The sequence below is a fragment of the Sceloporus occidentalis genome, unplaced genomic scaffold (assembly GCF_023333645.1).
Source record: "Sceloporus occidentalis isolate IW3139 unplaced genomic scaffold, rSceOcc1.0.p SCAF_3, whole genome shotgun sequence".
Taxonomy (NCBI): Eukaryota; Metazoa; Chordata; class Lepidosauria; order Squamata; family Phrynosomatidae; genus Sceloporus; species Sceloporus occidentalis.
The window spans coordinates 216916299-216934715 of NW_028316983.1; the positions used below are offsets into that span (position 1 = coordinate 216916299).

At 42.3% G+C, this 18417-nt stretch overlaps 1 protein-coding gene across 4 annotated transcripts in view; it reads right to left on the bottom strand.

Annotated features, from left to right (window-relative positions):
• LOC149317488 (protein CBFA2T1-like) overlaps positions 1-11810 on the bottom strand; it is a 182606-nt gene extending 170796 nt beyond the window's left edge. For 2 of the 4 annotated variants that reach the window (XM_089517606.1, XM_089517604.1), the window contains exon 1: positions 11333-11808. In XM_089517606.1, the coding sequence (XP_089373732.1) occupies positions 11333-11360 (28 nt within the window). In that variant the 5' untranslated portion in view covers positions 11361-11808. Of the gene's footprint in view, positions 1-1352; positions 1433-11332 lie in introns of those variants that run through there. The other 2 variants (XR_016280642.1, XM_089517605.1) reach the window with 2 other exon arrangements.
• Between the last annotated feature and the right edge of the window lie 6607 nt (positions 11811-18417).

The following is an 18417-nucleotide window of genomic DNA, read 5'->3' on the forward strand; positions in this document are numbered from 1 at the left end:
TGTCTTACCCTATTGATTTGCTGTTGTCAACATGGATACATGTCCTCTTGCCCCTCTTGACTTTAAACAAATTTTAATTAGATTCTTAGCTACTGGATCTGGGCTCTCTATCCAGCTATTTAAACAGCTGACCAGGCACTGTAGCAAGAGGGAGGTGCTTGTATCCCAGATGCAAAACCCATTTACTTGAAAGTAAGCTCTATGGTTTTCAGTGGATATTGAAACACTTTGCTTAGGGATGGGGTTAAAGATAATGACATTTTCAGAGGATTCCTGAATATTTCTTTTAAAGAGATACAGTAGTTGATTTTTCTATTCTTTCCTATTTTGAGGAATTCTAAGCATTATATGAAAATTAAAGAGGTAAATAATTTGCTCACATTGACCTAAATTATATCAACTAAAAGCTGGCAATGGTTAAAACAGTAAGCACAATTGCTTTTTAATATTTTTTTTAAAAATAGACCATTGATTTCAACGGTTTCTGAAAAAAATGCATGCAAGTCAAGCATAACAGTTCAAACAAGAAATCCCCAGAGGCTGCAGTCTTAAGAAATGTTAAAAGGAACCACATCCCATTGAGGTCTGTGAGCTTTCTCACAAGTAACCATGCAGAGGGTTGCAGAATTAATTGCATTTCTTTCCTGTGATACCTGCTGCATCAAAACAATCTGGGTAACCCACAGGCAGACCTGTCAGTAAAGTTGAGCCCAGGAGGAAGGAGCTGTCCTCTTCCTCTCTTTTGAGAATACTTTCAACCCATTCTCACCTAATAAAAGAGCTAATCCAGTTGTGATTATGTTCATTTTCTCTCCCCTTTTAATGGTTTTTAAAACCTAGTCAATAAATTCTTCCCCAGGAAAAAACAACAAGAACAACAACCATGCATTTCCTTTGCTTTATCTTGTTGGTTTTTTAAAAAAACAAACACCAACAATCTCCACAATCCATTCAGATTACCCAAATTAGCTTCACTGAAGATAAGACTAGAATGGGGAAGGGAAAGACTAGGAGAAGGAGAATCTCACCTCTCTGCAAGAATATGAGAGAATGCAAGGCCAGGCCAGGTGAGGTTAGATGCCTCATATCCTCCCACAACAAAAGGCTGAGCCCCTCTTTCCTCTCACTCTGGGCTAATATTTAAATGTAAATTTTCCCTCACCAGAGAGGAGAAGGAAGATAAGAGGTTACATCTTCACTTCTCGGAGCCTGTTATCGACTTCAGCATCATTTAGAGAAAAATGGGAGGGGTGTAGAAAGAAAAAAGAGAGGAAGGGGGGAGGAAAAAGCCTTGCTCTCTTCCTCACCCCCTTCAAATCCCCCTCCCATCCATCCAAATGTTTGGAGATTACCTTTTGGCTGAGGAGATCCCAGGCAGGAGTTGAGGCAGCAACGCAGCCCGGGCTTTGTATTCATTAAACACACATCTCAGCTTATCTGAAGTAAGAGCCTTGTCAGGATGGCACATTGTGTGAGAGAGAAAGGAGGGGGGACAATGTGCATCAGGGTGATTACAATATCAGCATGGCCCAGATGGAGGCAAGAAAAATAAACAGAGAGTACAAGAGGGAGAGAAAGGCACTGGCGTATGACCGAGGGAGGATGGGTGGGAGGGAGAGAGAGGAAGACAACCTTCTCCTCCTGGAAGTGAGGAATGCAAATCTGGCAAACCTAGGTACACCTAGATGCAAAGAAAGCACCACTCTTTCTGACTAGGGATTTCTAGGCTGCATCCACAAAGCTGAAATAATGCAGTTTAACCACACATTAACTGTCACGACTCAGTGCTATGGAATTTTGGGCATTGCAGTTTCTTGTGGCACCACAACAAACTGCAGTGCGCCCAGAATTCCATAGCACTGAGCCATGACAGTTAAAGTGGGGTCAAACTGCATTATTTCGGCTGTGTAGATACAGCCCTAGTCTCTTAATGCTCTTTCGTGAAGTAACATCCCCTAAGATTGTAGCCATTGAAACTTTTTAAAAAATCACATCCATTGTGAATTAGGCATGTGAATACTGTCTTGTTTCAAGCACAGATAAAGTTGTGCTCCTGAGGCGATTACAGCACTTTGTTCCCTTTATACAGTCCAAGGAACTCAAAATGCTGTACCTGATTCCTTTCTCCTCAGTGAAGAGCAACTCAGGGAGCTGGGTATATTTATCCTGGAGAAGAGAAAGTGAAGAGGTGTTGAAATATTTGGAGGGATGTAATACTGATGATGGAGCAAACTTTTTTTCTGCAGCTCCAGAGAATAGGACTCGGATCAATGGGGTCAAACTACAGGAAAAGAAGTTCCACCTCAACATTAGGAAAAACATCCTGGCAGCAGGAGCTGTTTGACAATGGAACACACTCCCCAGAAGTGTGGTGGAGTTTCCTTCTTTGGAGGTTTTCAAGCAGAAGCTGGATGGCCATCTGTCAGGGGTGCTTTGATTCTGTATTCTTGCCTGGCAGGGGGTTGGACTGGATGGCCCTTGAGATCTCTTCAAACTCTATGATTTTATAATTCTAACCCATCCCTCTATTTTTTGGTCACATCATCTCTGTGAAGTAGGGTCGCTGAGTGGGAATCAGAACCTGAATCTCCCATAGCCTATCCCAAAACTTTGGCCAATGCAACATACAGTACTGCCTATTACGTTACCAGCAAGTAGCTATTGCATTTCCTGTACTAGACTTTATTTTTCACTGGTTTGCTAGTTCTAAAATGATGCACTCCCCATGCCTATTATTCAGGTAAACACGTGTTATCCAAATTAAAATGGGCCATTGAAAAAAGAGCAAAGTACATCCTATCAGGGAAGTGTTTTTTTTTTAAATTCAATTCTGGGCCACCCCAAATTGTTTCCTTGTTATAGAGAAGAGGTGCTAAACACAGTAAAATTAAGCCTAAAATTGGGGGGGGGGGGGCTTATGCTGAGGAAAATCCACTTGTACAGCAACCAAGAACTTTGTTTTTAAATTTCCTGCCATCTTGTCAAGTGAATATGGAACAAGTGAAAATCTGCTCTGAGAGGTAAAGTAACATCTGCACTATGGCCACTTTAGTGTACTTATCCTGTGGGAATCTTCAGAAACACATAAAGTTATTGCATGGTGCATCCTTGAAATAGATAAAGGATAAAGACAAGGCTATTGAGAATTGGGTTTACAATGCTGTGCCCTTTCATATCACATAATTATAGCACTATGGTTCCACTTTAAACTGCCATGGCCACATCTCATGGGATCCTGGGATGTAGTTTAGGCAGAGAGCTCTGGTGCCTCAAACTACAAACCCCAAGTTTCCACTGGATGAACTATGGCAGTTGCAGGAGCTTCACAGTGCTGTAACTGTTTAGTGTGAATGGACTCTGAGGCCTGTTACAGACTGCCAAAATAAAGCTGCTTCGGGTCTCTTTGGAGGTATGCTGTTTAAATGATGCATGCATCCTAAGAATCCGGAAGCTGCACCAAAGCCGCACTCCAGTGCTTAGGAATGGAGTGTGGCTTTGGAGCAACCTCCGGGCTCTTAGGACCCATGCATCATTTAAATAGCACACCTCCAAAGAGACCCGAAGCAGCTTTATTTTGGCAGTCTGTAACAGGTCTGAGTCTTTTATATCCAAGACTTTCATATCATATCCTCGCCACCACATTTATTTATTTATTTAACCTAACACATCCATCTTCCCCCATTCCTGACTTTTCTATCTCTACCCCCCACCCTGCCATCTCTCTTTCAAAACAAGCTACCTCTAACAAGTGAAAATGGGAGTGGTGTTACAATCTACGTTAGTTTGGGACAGGGCACAGTTGAGGGTCCTGATCCATCAGTCAAACATCAATGCTCATACAGCCTATTTAGAATTAAGCAGCAGGCTTCAATAGATCAGTTACTGCAATACACTTCATACTATCTCTCCCCAGCTTCCTTGCCAAACTATTTCTTTAACAACTGCAGATAATAGCTCTTTCATCAATTTCAACATAATCTGTGTGGTCCAATCTCATAAATTAGGGTGAAGTCTAATACAGTGAGTTTGGTCTTTGAACATTTGGGTGTTCCCTATTTGTTTAAGTATCTAATGAGCTTATGAAATACCTTTAACAAAAGCCAGGCGTACTTTCCAGCATTAAAGTAAGTGTTCTTTTTCTTTCTTTTTCATAATGTACTCTGTCCAAACAACTTTCTCCAAATAAAAGCAGTGTTTTCTATGATAAATAGGTGACTTTGAGAAATGGACACTGCATAATATTGCTTTAAAATTATAAAACAGTTCTCCAGATGAATCCATGGAAAATAAATTCAAGTATAAACAAAAGACTCATCCAAGGTAGGCTAACACAACTGATGTACTAGAAGAATGAATGGGGCACAGGACAAACAAACAAATCCACTGATTTTCATCTCAGCATATAAATTTCCCAGCATCCGCTGGCCACAAATAAACACATAACGGATGTTTGGCAAGATCCACCAGGCTCATCTTTACAAATAAAAATCCAGAACTCTACAATTTTAAATGGATTGACATTTGGATAACATGGGAACAATATTAATTTACTTTTTAAATCATGCATTCTCCTTGGAATACCTGCAGATCAAATCAGCAAAGCAAGAAGAAGTGCTACCAATAGGACAGCATTATAACCAAGTTTTTTGGCCCAAAAGGATCCTTTCTTCCAGCAAAGAATAAATGAAAGAGGCCTTTACAGTCATGTATGAAAAAAAGCCAAAAGCAAAGCCTCCTACTCGAGGAAGGAATGCATATATCTTCAGAAACTGTTTGGCTGTAATGAAATGCCACAAAAAGAAGACTGTCATAAATCCTTCACTAATCCAATAATGTGAAAACTTCATGGTATCATTGGGACATAGCACAAGATACTCTTTTTAATTCTCCATTCCTCTGAATGTACCGTACACTAAGGCTTATGCTCACAATATTTACTTCCATGGAAGTGTTCTCAGATCAGAGTCTTATATCCTGATCTTCAAGTGAATTCCAAGAATTGCTTCAGAATTTACTGGCAACAAGTTTAAAATCTAAAGAGGAATAGCTGCACAACGGGTTGAAGCAAAAGTTATGAACTTACCCTCAAAAACAGTTTTCCACACCTTCTTACTATCTTTTATCATAGCAATGAGTTGGCCAAGCATATCTGAGAGAAATCATTATAAAAAGAATAATAGGAATGCCAAAACAATTTCAGAAGGATATATTTTCTGCAGTAGCAAATGTACCTATACCAATGACACTGCCTGTGGAACTCATGAATGGTCTTACAATCCTATCTATACTTAATTGGAGCACCAATGAACAGACTTGAATTTAATTCCAAATTTATATGCAAGGAGTGGCCTGTTGGTTTACTGACAATCCTATCAAAACAAGTAAGAATACTCTCTAAGAGAATACATGTAGATTTGGCCTTTGGGTTGCAGCCTATCTTCCAGAGGCGGGATTTCTCCAAATATTACCGAAAACTCATTTAAAAAAATCCAGATCTAAAATGCTGTACAGGGCTGCTACAAACCTGTATCTCAGGTAGATCTCACAGAAAACCAACATCTTTCTAGAACAACTGTTGGGAAAACAGCTATTCCTACCCCTCCATTTTTTTTAAAGAAAGCATTATAAGGAAATATACAGGATGGTCAAAGTAAAAATGTGTAACAGATGAACCATTCATAATCACAGCTGTCTGAAAGTCCAAGCTTGAGGCTACAAATCTTAATTTCAACTGCTTCTCTCTTAATAACGGGTTACCTCCTTATAAAGCAAGGAGGTCCATCTGCCTCAGGCAAAGAGGGTGTTTTTTTTAGCTTTTCTAGTGCTTCAGAACCTAGCATTTCTTTTCTTTCATTGAGTATGTGAATTCTACTGTGTTATAATGTGAGAATACCAACATATGACCATTATGCCATAATACCTCATTGCTCAGCTCGTCATTACTTCACTTGTAATTCTTATGTTAATTATGTTCATAATTACTATAAACAGATGTGGTAGAAAATTCATGTGACCTTTTTATTGCAGAATACTTTTTTTGGTCCTTTTAAGCTTAGTAAGCATAGGCACCAAAAGTACTAAGACAGATGGGTTGTGTAGAATATATATATATATATATATATATATGAAATAATATATGATTATTGCTCCGCCATATTAGTGAAATTATGACTGCTGCACCTTCTGTGTATCCATGTGCTGTTTCCTTCACTAACATGAGCAGTATTTTCAAGAAGATCATTAAAATAACATGTTACAATTGAACACTACATCCCATCACACTGCATCTATAGGGCAAATCCAGCATCCCATTTTCATCTATTCCCTTTTCATCCACACTGTGTTTCACAAGTACAAGTGCATGGCAGCCATATAGCTGTTTGTTTTCATTTCGAAATTACCACTGCCCTTTGTTCATAAACCTCATTTATAATAAAATCACTACAGATTTCATTACCAGAAAGATGCTACTCAAATTTCATTTCTCTGGCCCCCAATCTATAAATTAGTTTGGACAGACAGGTGACCCTTCCCTTGTACAGATGGCTCTTAGGAATGGTGCAAAAGTAGCTCCTTCTGTTTAAACAACGTACAGATAACCTGCTCCATTCTTATCACTCACTGTTACCTCCATTATAGGGAACAAATGCTTACTTTAATAAAACATCTACTGCTCTTCAAACATCATTTGAGAACTTTCTTATCAGCAGTAGAAAAAAAAATAATGAAGATGGATGTCAGTGTCCTTCAGATTAAGTTAACAATCGATTCTAAATCAAAATAATTCTTTTCTGATTTATTTCCTTTTTGTTTGCATAAGCGTTTCATTTAATTTTCAATCTTTTAACCATTCTGTCTCCAAATGCTGTCTGTATTCATTTTTATTTCTCTGAGCCCAAACAAAAGGCAGACTGAATTAGAATATAATTGGTCACTGTTAAAAGATTTCCAAATATAGTATCTAATATGTACAAGACATTAGCCCATGCTAAAAGGCAATTTTCCAACGTATTTCCACTCTCTGCCTTGCTGAACATATGTGGTGCTGAGCATGTTAAAAGGAATGCAACAATTTTAAAAATGTACATCTCTTCCTTGCTAGGGTCGTTTATATTTTAACACTCCTTTCTGTGTAATGCTAAACCTCCTCTAACCATTTACTTCGATTGATAAGTGTCAACTTAAGTTCTTGCGGAACAAAAGAAGATTGTGGTTTGGAAATGTTTGTCTCAATTTAAAAACAACAACAACCACCTTAATCCTTACTATTGCCACACCTATAATCACAACCAGTTTCTTTTCAATTAGCTGAATATGTAACAGTCAGAGGCCAGGGCAAACAAAGAAGAATGGCAAAAATATCAGTTAGCAGCCCTTCCCCCTCTATCTTCAAAGCAAATATTACACAGATGCCAATTTTATTCAGAGGGGCTTCCTTGCTAGGAAGAGCTCCATAGACTAGCAGTGATGAAGCCTTTGCATTCAGTGCCTGTCAGCTGAACTCCATGTCAGAAGGTGACAAATAAGAGTTGACAGAGGAGAATGCCTTGAGCTTGTTGGCCACTGACCAGTGCTTCAGGTAGAGTCATTCTCCTCCTCCTCCCTTCCTATCCAAACCCAACTTTCAGCCTAAGGCATGATGTGCAGTATTACGACACCTCAGTGCAGAAGAGACAGTGACACAGGGAAAGGTATACTACATGCTGCTTGAAGGGAGCATCATCATCATCCCTGGATTAACCAGGGCAGTGGATAAAAATAAAAACATTTCTCCATAAAAGATTCCTGGAAAGATGAATGCCCTCAAAGGAAATAAGTTGAACCACAGCAATTGGTAGAATGCAGTGGCCTAACACCGCTGTCTGCATTCCACAGCAAAACAGAATGCTACTTGTTTCTCAGCTCATCCACAGTTTTTGAAACAAAGTATGATTTCTCCTTGCTGCACGAATGAAGGCTAGATGTTGTGCTAAGATACTGATATGAGATTACTATACTAACATGTTTTTTTTTAAAGTTTACAGTATGATATAGTACCATGGGGTAAGGGGGATGGTACAACAAACCAACCTGATTCCACATGTGCTGTGGTAATAAAAATACACAATGAAATTGGATAGACCGGCCAGAAAAGTTTCATGGTCATAAGTGAAAGAGGTGGCTGGCTTACACTATGGTTTATTAAGTCATCTGCAAGACTGAAAGAGAGTCTGTTCATTTGTTTATTTATTTGTTTGGATATTTGTTTAACGCTTGGATATTTGTCATACTTATTTCTAAATAAATCATTGCGAGATTGTAGAGAGGTTACTATTCCAGAGATCAGTTTTGTAAACAAGGTAGATAAACTTTTCAAAAGATTTTTTTATCCCTAGCTGTAAAAAGTCATATTTGGCTTTCCTTAGGAAGTAATTACAGAATAATGTGAACCAGGCTTTCAGACATCCTTTAAAAAGGTCATACCATTATCAACTGTGGCACCACCATTAGAGACCAATATCAACAGAAAACCGTCCATGCCATCTCCTCTATATAATGAACAAGAAGCTCAAACAGAAACTGAGCAGATGTCTACCAATTCAGCATTAAGTGCATCCCTCTCCATTATGCTAAATCTATTTTCCCCCTAGATGCTAATTTTAGGTTTTCCATTTGACTGTTAAGGAGCAACCAAAGAACATCAAGCAAAGGAACACAAATATTCCAGAAATGATTTTTCAAGCTGTTTAGATTTTTATTTGATAGCAGTATCTCTGCCTCTAGGTCAATAAGAAGAATTTTTTTAAAGAAAAAATTAAAATATGTAATCATTAAAATAGATGGTCAAAACAGCTAGAATTGAAGAGGGGAAAATGTGATTTGGTCAGCAGCTCCGACCACCATCAGGGGATAAATCAATTTTCAGCAGCTGTGGACAGCCATTTAAGTCTGGCCTGAACAGATTAATTAGGGGAAGCAATGTTAAAAGTTAAAGGGGTCAGAGTTACATTAAGTACAAGATTTTCTTGCTGAAGCAAAACCTTGGCAGTGCATTCCAAGACTCTGAAGTCATCTATCAAGGTGGTGGGCCACATTTTAATGTTTGTTAGGCACGTTTTACAGCACTAATGTAGGGAGTCTAAGGCTGCGATCCTGTGCATGTTTAGCTAGGACTTGTCTGGCTGAACACAGTGAGACTTACTTCTAAGTAAGCTTCTAAAGCCGACCTGTGTGTGCCCACTGTTTCCAAGTACACTAACCACAACAGTGATTTTCTTTCTGATAGTACAAGTCGTAGTTCCCCTTAATATTCTGTAAATCATATGATACATGCATGCTGTATCCCGATAATCTCTATTAGATGTTAAGGCCAGAAGGCAGACAGAATTCACTCACCTCCATTTTTAAAGAGAACTTTTGACATTTTTGGCAATCTAAGCATAGCATGATTTGGTAAAGAAGGTTCGTTTACCAACCACCCACAGTACTTAATTTAAAGCACCAAACCAGTGCAAACGGTAAATAAAAGGTCAAGTGTATACCCTTTGCGACCTGCTTTAAATAAATCACAGGTGTCCCGTGCCTCCAACAAAGGGCTTAGAGTTTATTTCGTGACAGTCACTCAGGTCAGTGAATGTGGCTTCAATCCTATCCTGAATAGGGATTTACCTGGGAGAAAGATCCACTGAGCTCAGTGAGTCTTTGTTCTTAAACACAAAATCAGGAGCATGCTCCAAGCTTACAAAAAAAAAACCCAACAACAACCCATCCATTCCTGCCTCCTTGAGATAACTGAAGAACTGGCCAAAAACTCTTCCAAAAAAACCTCTGAATGGGCATTTTGGATTTTTTGTGACACAACATAATAAATCTGCAACTTACTGAAGGCTCAGGTTCTAACTGATACTGTGATAAGAAGCAGAGATACAGAAGAGATTTGTTTTGCAAGATTTTTTAAAAAAGCAACACCAGACGATTCTGTACCACAGCAGCTTATGTTGCAATTCAATGGCACTTAGCAAGAAAACCTGGAGTGATGCTTATTATTGTTTCTACAGTGATTTTAGGGCTCTGAGTATTTGACAGTGTTCTGTATTACAAATCATGATATATGATTTCATGCAAACACATGCTGTTTGGAGAAAATGTGTGTGTTGTGTGCCTTCAAGTCGTTTCCAATTTATGGTGACCCTGTCATGGGATTGTTGTTGTTTTTAAATATTCTTTGGAGGAGGTGTGCCAGCACCATCCTTTGAGGCTGAGAGAGTGTGACGTGCCACGGACAGCACCAATCTATCCATCTGTCAATCGCCAAGCTCACATTAGAGGGAGATGAATGCCGATCTTGATATGAGACCTCCTTTCAGACTGTCCCAATTCCTCCCAGAGACCAGCTTGCGGTGGAAAACACTCTGCACGTGCTCAGAGGCACAAAGCCAAACCCACTGAGCAGAGTAAAAGTACAGGAGACTCAACTCCCCCATTACCCTTGCCCAAAACAACGCCTCAGAACCCAGATCAGGGCCCAAACATACACTTTATGGATGAAGCACTAATATTAGTTGTTCGTGTACATTAGCTGTATGGATGAAGCACTAACTGAAGACCAGTACATAGATCTTGGAGCACCTTTGAGAAAGAAAGAAAGAAATTGGCAGCGTGAGTTTTCCTAGACTTCAGTCTACTTCCTCAGATGCAGAAGTCGACCGAAGTCTATGAACTCATGCTGCCAACTCCTTTCTTTCAGTGAGTCTCAAAGGTGCTCCAAGATCTGTCTGCCTACTGATTCCACAGACTAACACGGCTATACCTTGGACTTCTAACCAGAGAGGGCAGCCAGCCCTATGGCCGAGCAGCCTGAGCGCTGGGACTAGATACAACCCTGGAGACCCGGGTTCTAATCCCAACTCGGGCAGAGAGGCCCGGGTCACATCCTCTCAGCCTCAGGGGGGATGCACGGCTCCTCTGAACCAAGAGCAAAACCAGAGAGCTGGAAAGGCTATTAGTTGGGGTCCAGATGGAAAGCTCTCCTTCTTTGGAGAAAGGCAAGTCAAGCTGAGTGACTTGTATGCGGATTGGGGAAATAACGCGGGTTGAGAGCGCTTGAACGGCCAGGGCTCAAGGCTGGGGAATTCTGGGAATGGTCGTTTGTCGCTCCGCACCTTTGAGACTCACCATTGCCAGAATTCCCCAGCCTTGAGCCCTGGCCGTTCAAGCGCTCTCAACCCGCGTTATTTCCCCAGTGCAGATGCATCCTAAAGACGGAAACCAAGTCTCTCTCCCCTCCAAAATCCGACCCTCCATCCATCTCCTCCATCCTTTCTCCCCTCTTTTGCCCCTTCTTGGTACTTACACTGCAAAGGACCCGAGATGCCCACCATCCGCCGCAGTTGGCAAGCTGGAAATAAGAAGAAGAATAGGGAGAAGAGTAGTAATAATAATACAGCAAAGTTTCCGTCCTCCTCGGCGGGGAAAGAAAAAAGGGGAGCTCCTTCCCGACGCCTTCAGACGTGACGCCCCTCCCGACACGTGTCCGAAGAAACTCTCCCCTCCCCTCCCCCCAAAAGATCCCAATCCTTCTGCCGATGCTGGGGGCCTGTGTCCGGCTTTCGGTCTCTTTGGAGTTTCAGGCGGGGGCTGCTTCTGCAAAGTTTTGAGGCCGAGAGGCTCCGCATCCAAAGCCAAGGAGTCGAGCCAGGGATGCCTCCAAGGGAGGATGCGGGGCTCAAGAGCCAGCGCCGCAGCAACAGGAGGCTGCCTGGGATGCAGCAGGAAGGAGAAGGCGGCTGAGCCCAAGAAGCCGAGCCAGACCCTCGCTCTCTCTCGCTTTCTGGCTGTCAGCGGCGCTCCATCCGCCCTCCTCCTCCTCCTCCTCTGGGTCTCTCTCTCTCTCTCTCTCTCTGGTGCTCTAAGGGGCAGAGGCGGCGGCGGGGGCTGGGAGGCTGGCCCCTCCGCCAAGGGGGCGCGCCATGCAACCTCCTCCTCCTCCTCCTCCTCCTCCTCGGCCCCGGGAGCAGCAGCAGCAGCAGCCAGGAGCCCAGCTTTGGACGGAGAAGGGGCTGGCCCTGGCCTCAGTTACGGGGGGCTCGGGGGACTCTGTGTGTCTGTGGGCCAGAGAGGGAGGGAGGGAGCACCAAGGCCTCTCTCTCTCTCTCTCTCTCTCTCTCTCTCTGGGTAGGCGTGTCTCTATGCCAGTCTCTCTCTATCGCTCTCTCTCACACACACACTATCTGTGTCTGGCTCCCCGCTTCTCTCTCTCTCTCTGTATGTCTTTCTCTTTCTGCGTAATGTCGCTGTCTCTGTGTGTCTCTCTCTGTGTGTGTCTCTGACTTTCTCTCTCTCTCTCTCTCTGGGTCTGTCTCTCTCTTTTTGTGTGTCTGTGTTGTGTCTCTCTGCTTCACTCTCTCTCGAATATGCCTTTCTCTCTCTTTCTGTGTATGTCACTCTGTTTGTTTTTCTCTGTGTTTCTGTGTGTATGTCCCTCTCTCTCCCTCTCCCCCTGTGTATGTCTGTTTGTGTGTGGGTTTATGTTTCTCTCTCTCTCTCTCTCTCTCTCTTCCCCCAGTATCTATGTGTGTGTATCCCTCTCCCTGTGTATCTTTCTCTCTCTCTCTTCCCCTGTGTGTGTGTGTGTGTGTGTGTGTGTGTGCCTCTTTCTCTTTTCCCCTCTGTATCTGCCTGCCTGCCTGTCTCTCTCACGCTCTCTGTGGGGATGTGTATCTGTCTCTCTCTTTCTGTGTCTCTCTGTCTTGTGTGTGTCTGTATTTCTCTCTGTGTCTCTGTGGGTGCTCTCTCTCTCTCCTCTTCTTCTTCTTCTCAGTCAGCAGCTGCCTCAGCCCAGCTCCCCAGGTGCAGCGGGAGGCCTTGGAGCAGGAGGGGGCTCCGGGAGGCGGGCAGGGGAAAGAGACAGACCCAGGCCGAGAGAGAGCCCACATGGACCAGGGCATGAGGGTCAAGGAGGAGAGCTTAACAACAGCAAAGCCTGGGCACTACCTCCCTTCTTTTCCCCTCTTTGAAAAAAAAAAAAAAAGGCTGCATCTGCACTGCAGAAATGGAGGCACTTTGGCCCCACTTTAACTGCCACGGCTCAAGGCTATGGAATTCTGGGGCTGGCCGTTTGTTGTGGCACCGGAGCTCCAGCACTCCAAAGCCTTGAGCCATGGCAGTTAAAGTGGGGCCAAAGTGCATCCATTTCTGCAGTGCGGATGGAGCCTAGAAGTGGCCCTGTGACTCCCTCCCTCGCAGCCCTGAGGAGGAAGCCCTCTCCCCGAGAGTCCAGACTGCCCTGCAGTAACCCAAGAAGACAAACACTTTCCCCGGCCATCTGGAGAGCTCCTGCCTGGATCTCATCACTGTCTGAAGAGACAGCTCCAAAGCAAGCCACTCCGAAATCGACTCTCTCTAATCCCCCTTCTGTTCCCTGATTTTCAGCCTGACTATTTGCTTTCACATGAAATAATAGCCTCAGAGAAAACAATTATCATCCCCCACTCTTTTCCCTCCCCCCTCTTTCTCTCTCCTCTTTCCATCCTTCGCCCCATTTTGACCCCCCTCCCCAATTGGCAACAGATTGGGGGTTTCTTTTGGGTAAAGTTTCTGCCTACATTTTTTTTTTTGAACTATCAAAACATTTTAATTTTTCAAAAAGTGGAGGACCGTAGGGGGGGAGGGAGGCTTTCTCAATTTCGCACTTCCCAGACAAGGAGATCATTCAGAAATACATAAATAGTAGGCCATCTTCCTCTTGAGCCAGCATCAGGCCACTAAAGCTAAAGAATTTCCAGCTGCAAGGAAGGCATGCGATTCCGGACTATTGACTTGCAAGGGCCGGGCTCTTAATTGATTTGCCATTCTTGCCACAAACAGGTTCCTTCTTTGCTTCTTGGAATGTGGCGGTTTAATTGGAGTTTAATTGAAATCACCCCTTTGAAATGGAGAGGCTGTGTGTTTTCCAAGATCATTGTACTTTGGAAAAGAAACAATGTGCATTTTGCAATGGGCTTATGGTAAACACCCTCACCTCTCAAATGTTGCTTATATCTCTTGTCCTGCAACTTGGCAGGTGTGGTTAAAAATGCATGAGAGCCAGCATGGTGTAGTGGTTTGAGGGTTAAACTATGACTCTGGAGACCAGGGTTTGACTCCAAGCTCAGCCATGAAACCCACTTGGGCAAGTCACATGCTCTCAGCCTCAGGGGAAGGCCATGGAAAAACCCCTCTGAATAAATCTTGCCAGGAAACCCCCCTATAGGTTCACCTTTGGATGAACTTGAAGGCACACAACAACAACAGTTAAAAAACATGGCTGGACAATTGCTGAACTGCAGCTTCCAGAATTCCTTTCTATTGGCTATGCTCACTAAAGCTGATGGGAGTTGCAGTTCAGGAATATCTAGAGGACTGCACTTTGCCCGACTGACCCCCATGCACACTGTATGGGGGCACACACATTAGTTTAACTTGTCTTTATGTTGATGCTTTCCTGAACTCTCATCTTAATGGAATGTGAACTTTGCAATCAGTATGACCTACTCCTGAATGCAAAGTCACATTCCATCTACTTTTTCCATCCAATACCAGCAGGTTGGATGGGGTTAGCTACAAGGGAGGGGGGGAAATGATGTCATTAAGCCCCCCCCCCCAAGAATTCTACCCCACACCATGAATTTATGGTGTTCTTCAGGCCCAAAATTTATAGCATTAAACAGAGTGAGACACTGAAAATCATTCACACCTGGCAATCTCATATTTGCTGTGTTTGCATTCACTTGGTAATTTTACCTTCGCCTTTGCTTTGGAGGCTTAAAGTGTGTTGCTAAATGCTTGACTGGGATTTCAAGTTACCGTAGTGCTGGAAATATGGGGACTAAAGGGAAATTTCACAGGAAGGGGACAACATTTTTATTGGGGAAGCAGTGTCCCTCACCCTCCCCTCCCAGCTTGGATGTAGGAACACCACACATCTTTTATCCCACGATGCCACATTTTATGAAAGAACTGACTAATAATGATTCTCTGAGCACCAATGCTCAGGTCTTGCAGTAGGCTGCAGTGTAGAAAGCTGTCAATCATTCCTGTCTGAAAAATCCCATTTCTCTTCTCTCCCCCAGAGGAAAGGGTGCAACTGTGAGTCCATGGGGTATGTGTATAGGAACGTAGCTGCTATGGGTACAAAAGACAAAGAAGGACATTAATACATTTTGTTACATCATGCTAGTATAGTCATATAGTCATCTCTATTCTTTTGTTCAGCTTTGGTAATGAATACCAATCCCTTCATTTAATCCATACTGTGTGGCTTCTTGTAAAAGTTCTCAGCCAAACACCGTCCTTCCAGAGGAAGTCTGTTCCAGTTTGCTGGCAGCTAGTGGGATCTGAAATTGACCCAGGCAGGATCACCCTAGAAAGCATAAATCTTCCAGTGTCTGAATCTTGGAAATAAGTTTCAAAATACCAGATGGGGCCCAAAGAAGAGGTCATGCTTCAACTGTTATTAGCCATCCTGGGTTCAATCCAGCAGTGTACAGTGGTGAAGAAGAGACTTGGGGTACTTCCAGACAGATGGCTCCTAGTGCTGCCATCGGAAACCATTGTGTGGCTATTCCATCTTTCCCTTCTTAATTTATCTTCTGTGGTAAGAAGGGGAAAAGACCAAAAAAAAACCCCAAAACCCCGGAGGGAAAAACAGAAGGATATGATGAGTTTCTCTGGAGGGAAAAATCTGAATGAAATACAGTGATTGTACAGATACAAATTTTGTGTGGAAGGAATCTCTGACTGACCAGAGCTCCATGGTTGGACTCATCCTATGAAGGCTAAATTTAGATGGTAGCACTCATGAACTCCATCAGAGTTCTTGAATTCTTGAATTCATTAAGCTTATAACCAGTTGGCCATTGCTTTGAACAAGATGCTGAGGGCCACTGAAAAATTTATACAAGCCAAGATTCTATGCTTAACTAAATAGTGTCTCCTGCCCCCACTCCCCACCAATCCTACCTTATCAGACAGCAGCCTCCGTAAGTGACAGAGCTCTATTCTTCTGTCAGTCAGGAACAGTAGACTGATGTTTCCACCCCACTCCCACCAGTTACCTCTGGCACAACAGTCGGAAGAAGGATCCTTTTCACAATTGCTCCTTGCACCAGAGATTGCTGATTCAAAACGGGTTGAAACATCAGTTTTCAAGTCCAGGTCAACAGGAAGAGACCTTAGTTCCTCACAATGACTGCTGCCCATTAAGGCAGGATTGATTACCTCTTTTTTAAATGAAATTTACGATTGTATGATTTATGATCCTTATATATTTCCTACACTCTTGCCTACATAGGGATCATGAATACGAATCTGATAAGGATGTGTAATTAGGTTAAGTGTTCATAACTGTGAATTCAGTTCAATACTCTTAAACTGAAGGTGAGAGATTATACCTTGAACTGAGAGCATACTGACAATGACTTCCAAAGCACAAGATGTACTGAGGCCAGATCAGTTCAGTTATAAAGAATTGCAGAGTGATCACAACATGTTTCTAAGATTATTGAAGCCTAGAGCTGGATCTTTGATTCAAGTGCAATTGCACATTTAGGAGAACAGGGCTCACATTTTTTAGTCCAAGGGAAAAATTTCCTTAAAGAATATTATGATAGCCACCCAAGAATTGCAGGAAATAAAATGAAAACTACTGAACAAGAAAGGTCCACAGCAAACCAACTCTTTTACTGGAGGAGTGAGGAAATAAACAGTCAAAGGAATGGTTGTTGGGAATGTGGCAAACTTGTGCATCGTGAATGAGAAAGTCTTTATAGACAGGAGACAAATTTTGACAGTGAATAGAGCATATTTCAGTGCTAGTCTTTCTGCGATCTCATGGCTGAGTGAAATACAGAGCTGGATAAACAGCTAGGAAAAAAAATAGAAGACTTTCTTTATACTTTCTTGATGGATTTCAGGGTGTAAGTCTTGCTTTACAATCCATCATTTGGAGAAAGGTCAAAGAAATTACAACACCAGCTTCCCAACTTTGGGAAATAATTGTAAAGTGGCAATTGGTGAATATAATAATAATAATAAGTATTTATTTATAGCCCACCCAATCACAAGGAATCAGGGCGGGTTACAATAATAAAGAAAGTACAAAGCAAGTAAACAATAACAATAAAATAACGAAGCAATTGTCCCTATGATTGGAATAGGCCAAGTAATTTTAGATTTAACTGAATAAAACTGGTCCATAAATTCTTGGTGGCTGACAAAGCTACATAAGATGCTGACTTAATTCAGTTAATCAGTTGACATGCTGGAATGTACTTTAATATCCCTCCATGCATGTTGTTGAGTTATAAATTTCCATTAGGTGTGTGGTAGTGGCAGCACCAAACTTCAACATCATGGTGCTGCAAACTGAATGGTCAGGGAAGGGTTTGCTGGATCATAGAATCATAGAGTTGGAAGAGACAGCAAGGGCCATCCAGTCCAACCCCCTGCCATGCAGAAAATCTCAATCAAAGCATCCCTGACAGATGGCCATCCAGCCTCTGTTTAAAGACCTCTAAAGAAGGAGACTCCTCTACACTCCAAGGGAGTGTGTTCCACTGTTGAACAGCCCTTACTGTCAGGAAGTTCCTCCTAATGTTGGGGTGGAATCTCTTTTCCTGTAGCTTGCATCCATTATTATTGGATCAATACGCATTAGGGTTTAAAGGTAAATTCTGCAGTGAATCTTGCTTGGTATGTTCAAAGAACTTTTCAGCTAGATTTTTAAAAATAGCTAAAATCAGGCCAACCAGTAATAATAACAAAAATATCTTGCAGAATATATTGGTATGCTTGGTCAGGGAAACTATAATTTGTACAGGAATAATGGTGTAAAGCAGAAAATTAATACTCAGAATAACATTCTTGTTAAACAGTTGTGTGTGTGTGTGTGTGTGTGTGCCGTGTGCCTTCAAGTCATTTCTGAGTCATGGTGGCCCTAAGGCAACTCTATCATGGGTTTTTTGACAAGATTTGTTCAGAGTAGGTTTGCCATTGTCTTCCCCTGAGGCTGAGAGCTTGTGACTTGCCCTGATCTTCAGAGGTATAGTCCAACACTCAACCACCTATGTAGACTTTTTCAGGAAGAATTGGAATAGCACTTGCAGGATGTGATACAAGGTTCAAACAGTTTATTGTCAGTGCCTTTGGTGCTATTTAGGAGAAAAGAATAGGGGGAGGGGGATCAGACCCTTGAAAGATCAGTGAGATTGCAGTAGAGGACAGGCAACATTTCTTGACAATGATTGTACCCTAAATCGATTGGCTAGTAGCAAATTGTTTTCTGCTTTAGAACTATCCAATATATATTCACAAAGCATGCTGGTCTCACAGGAAAAAGCTAAAATGTTACTCTGTACATTGACACATTGAAGTGTAAGGTGATGCCATTTGAGCTGTGCT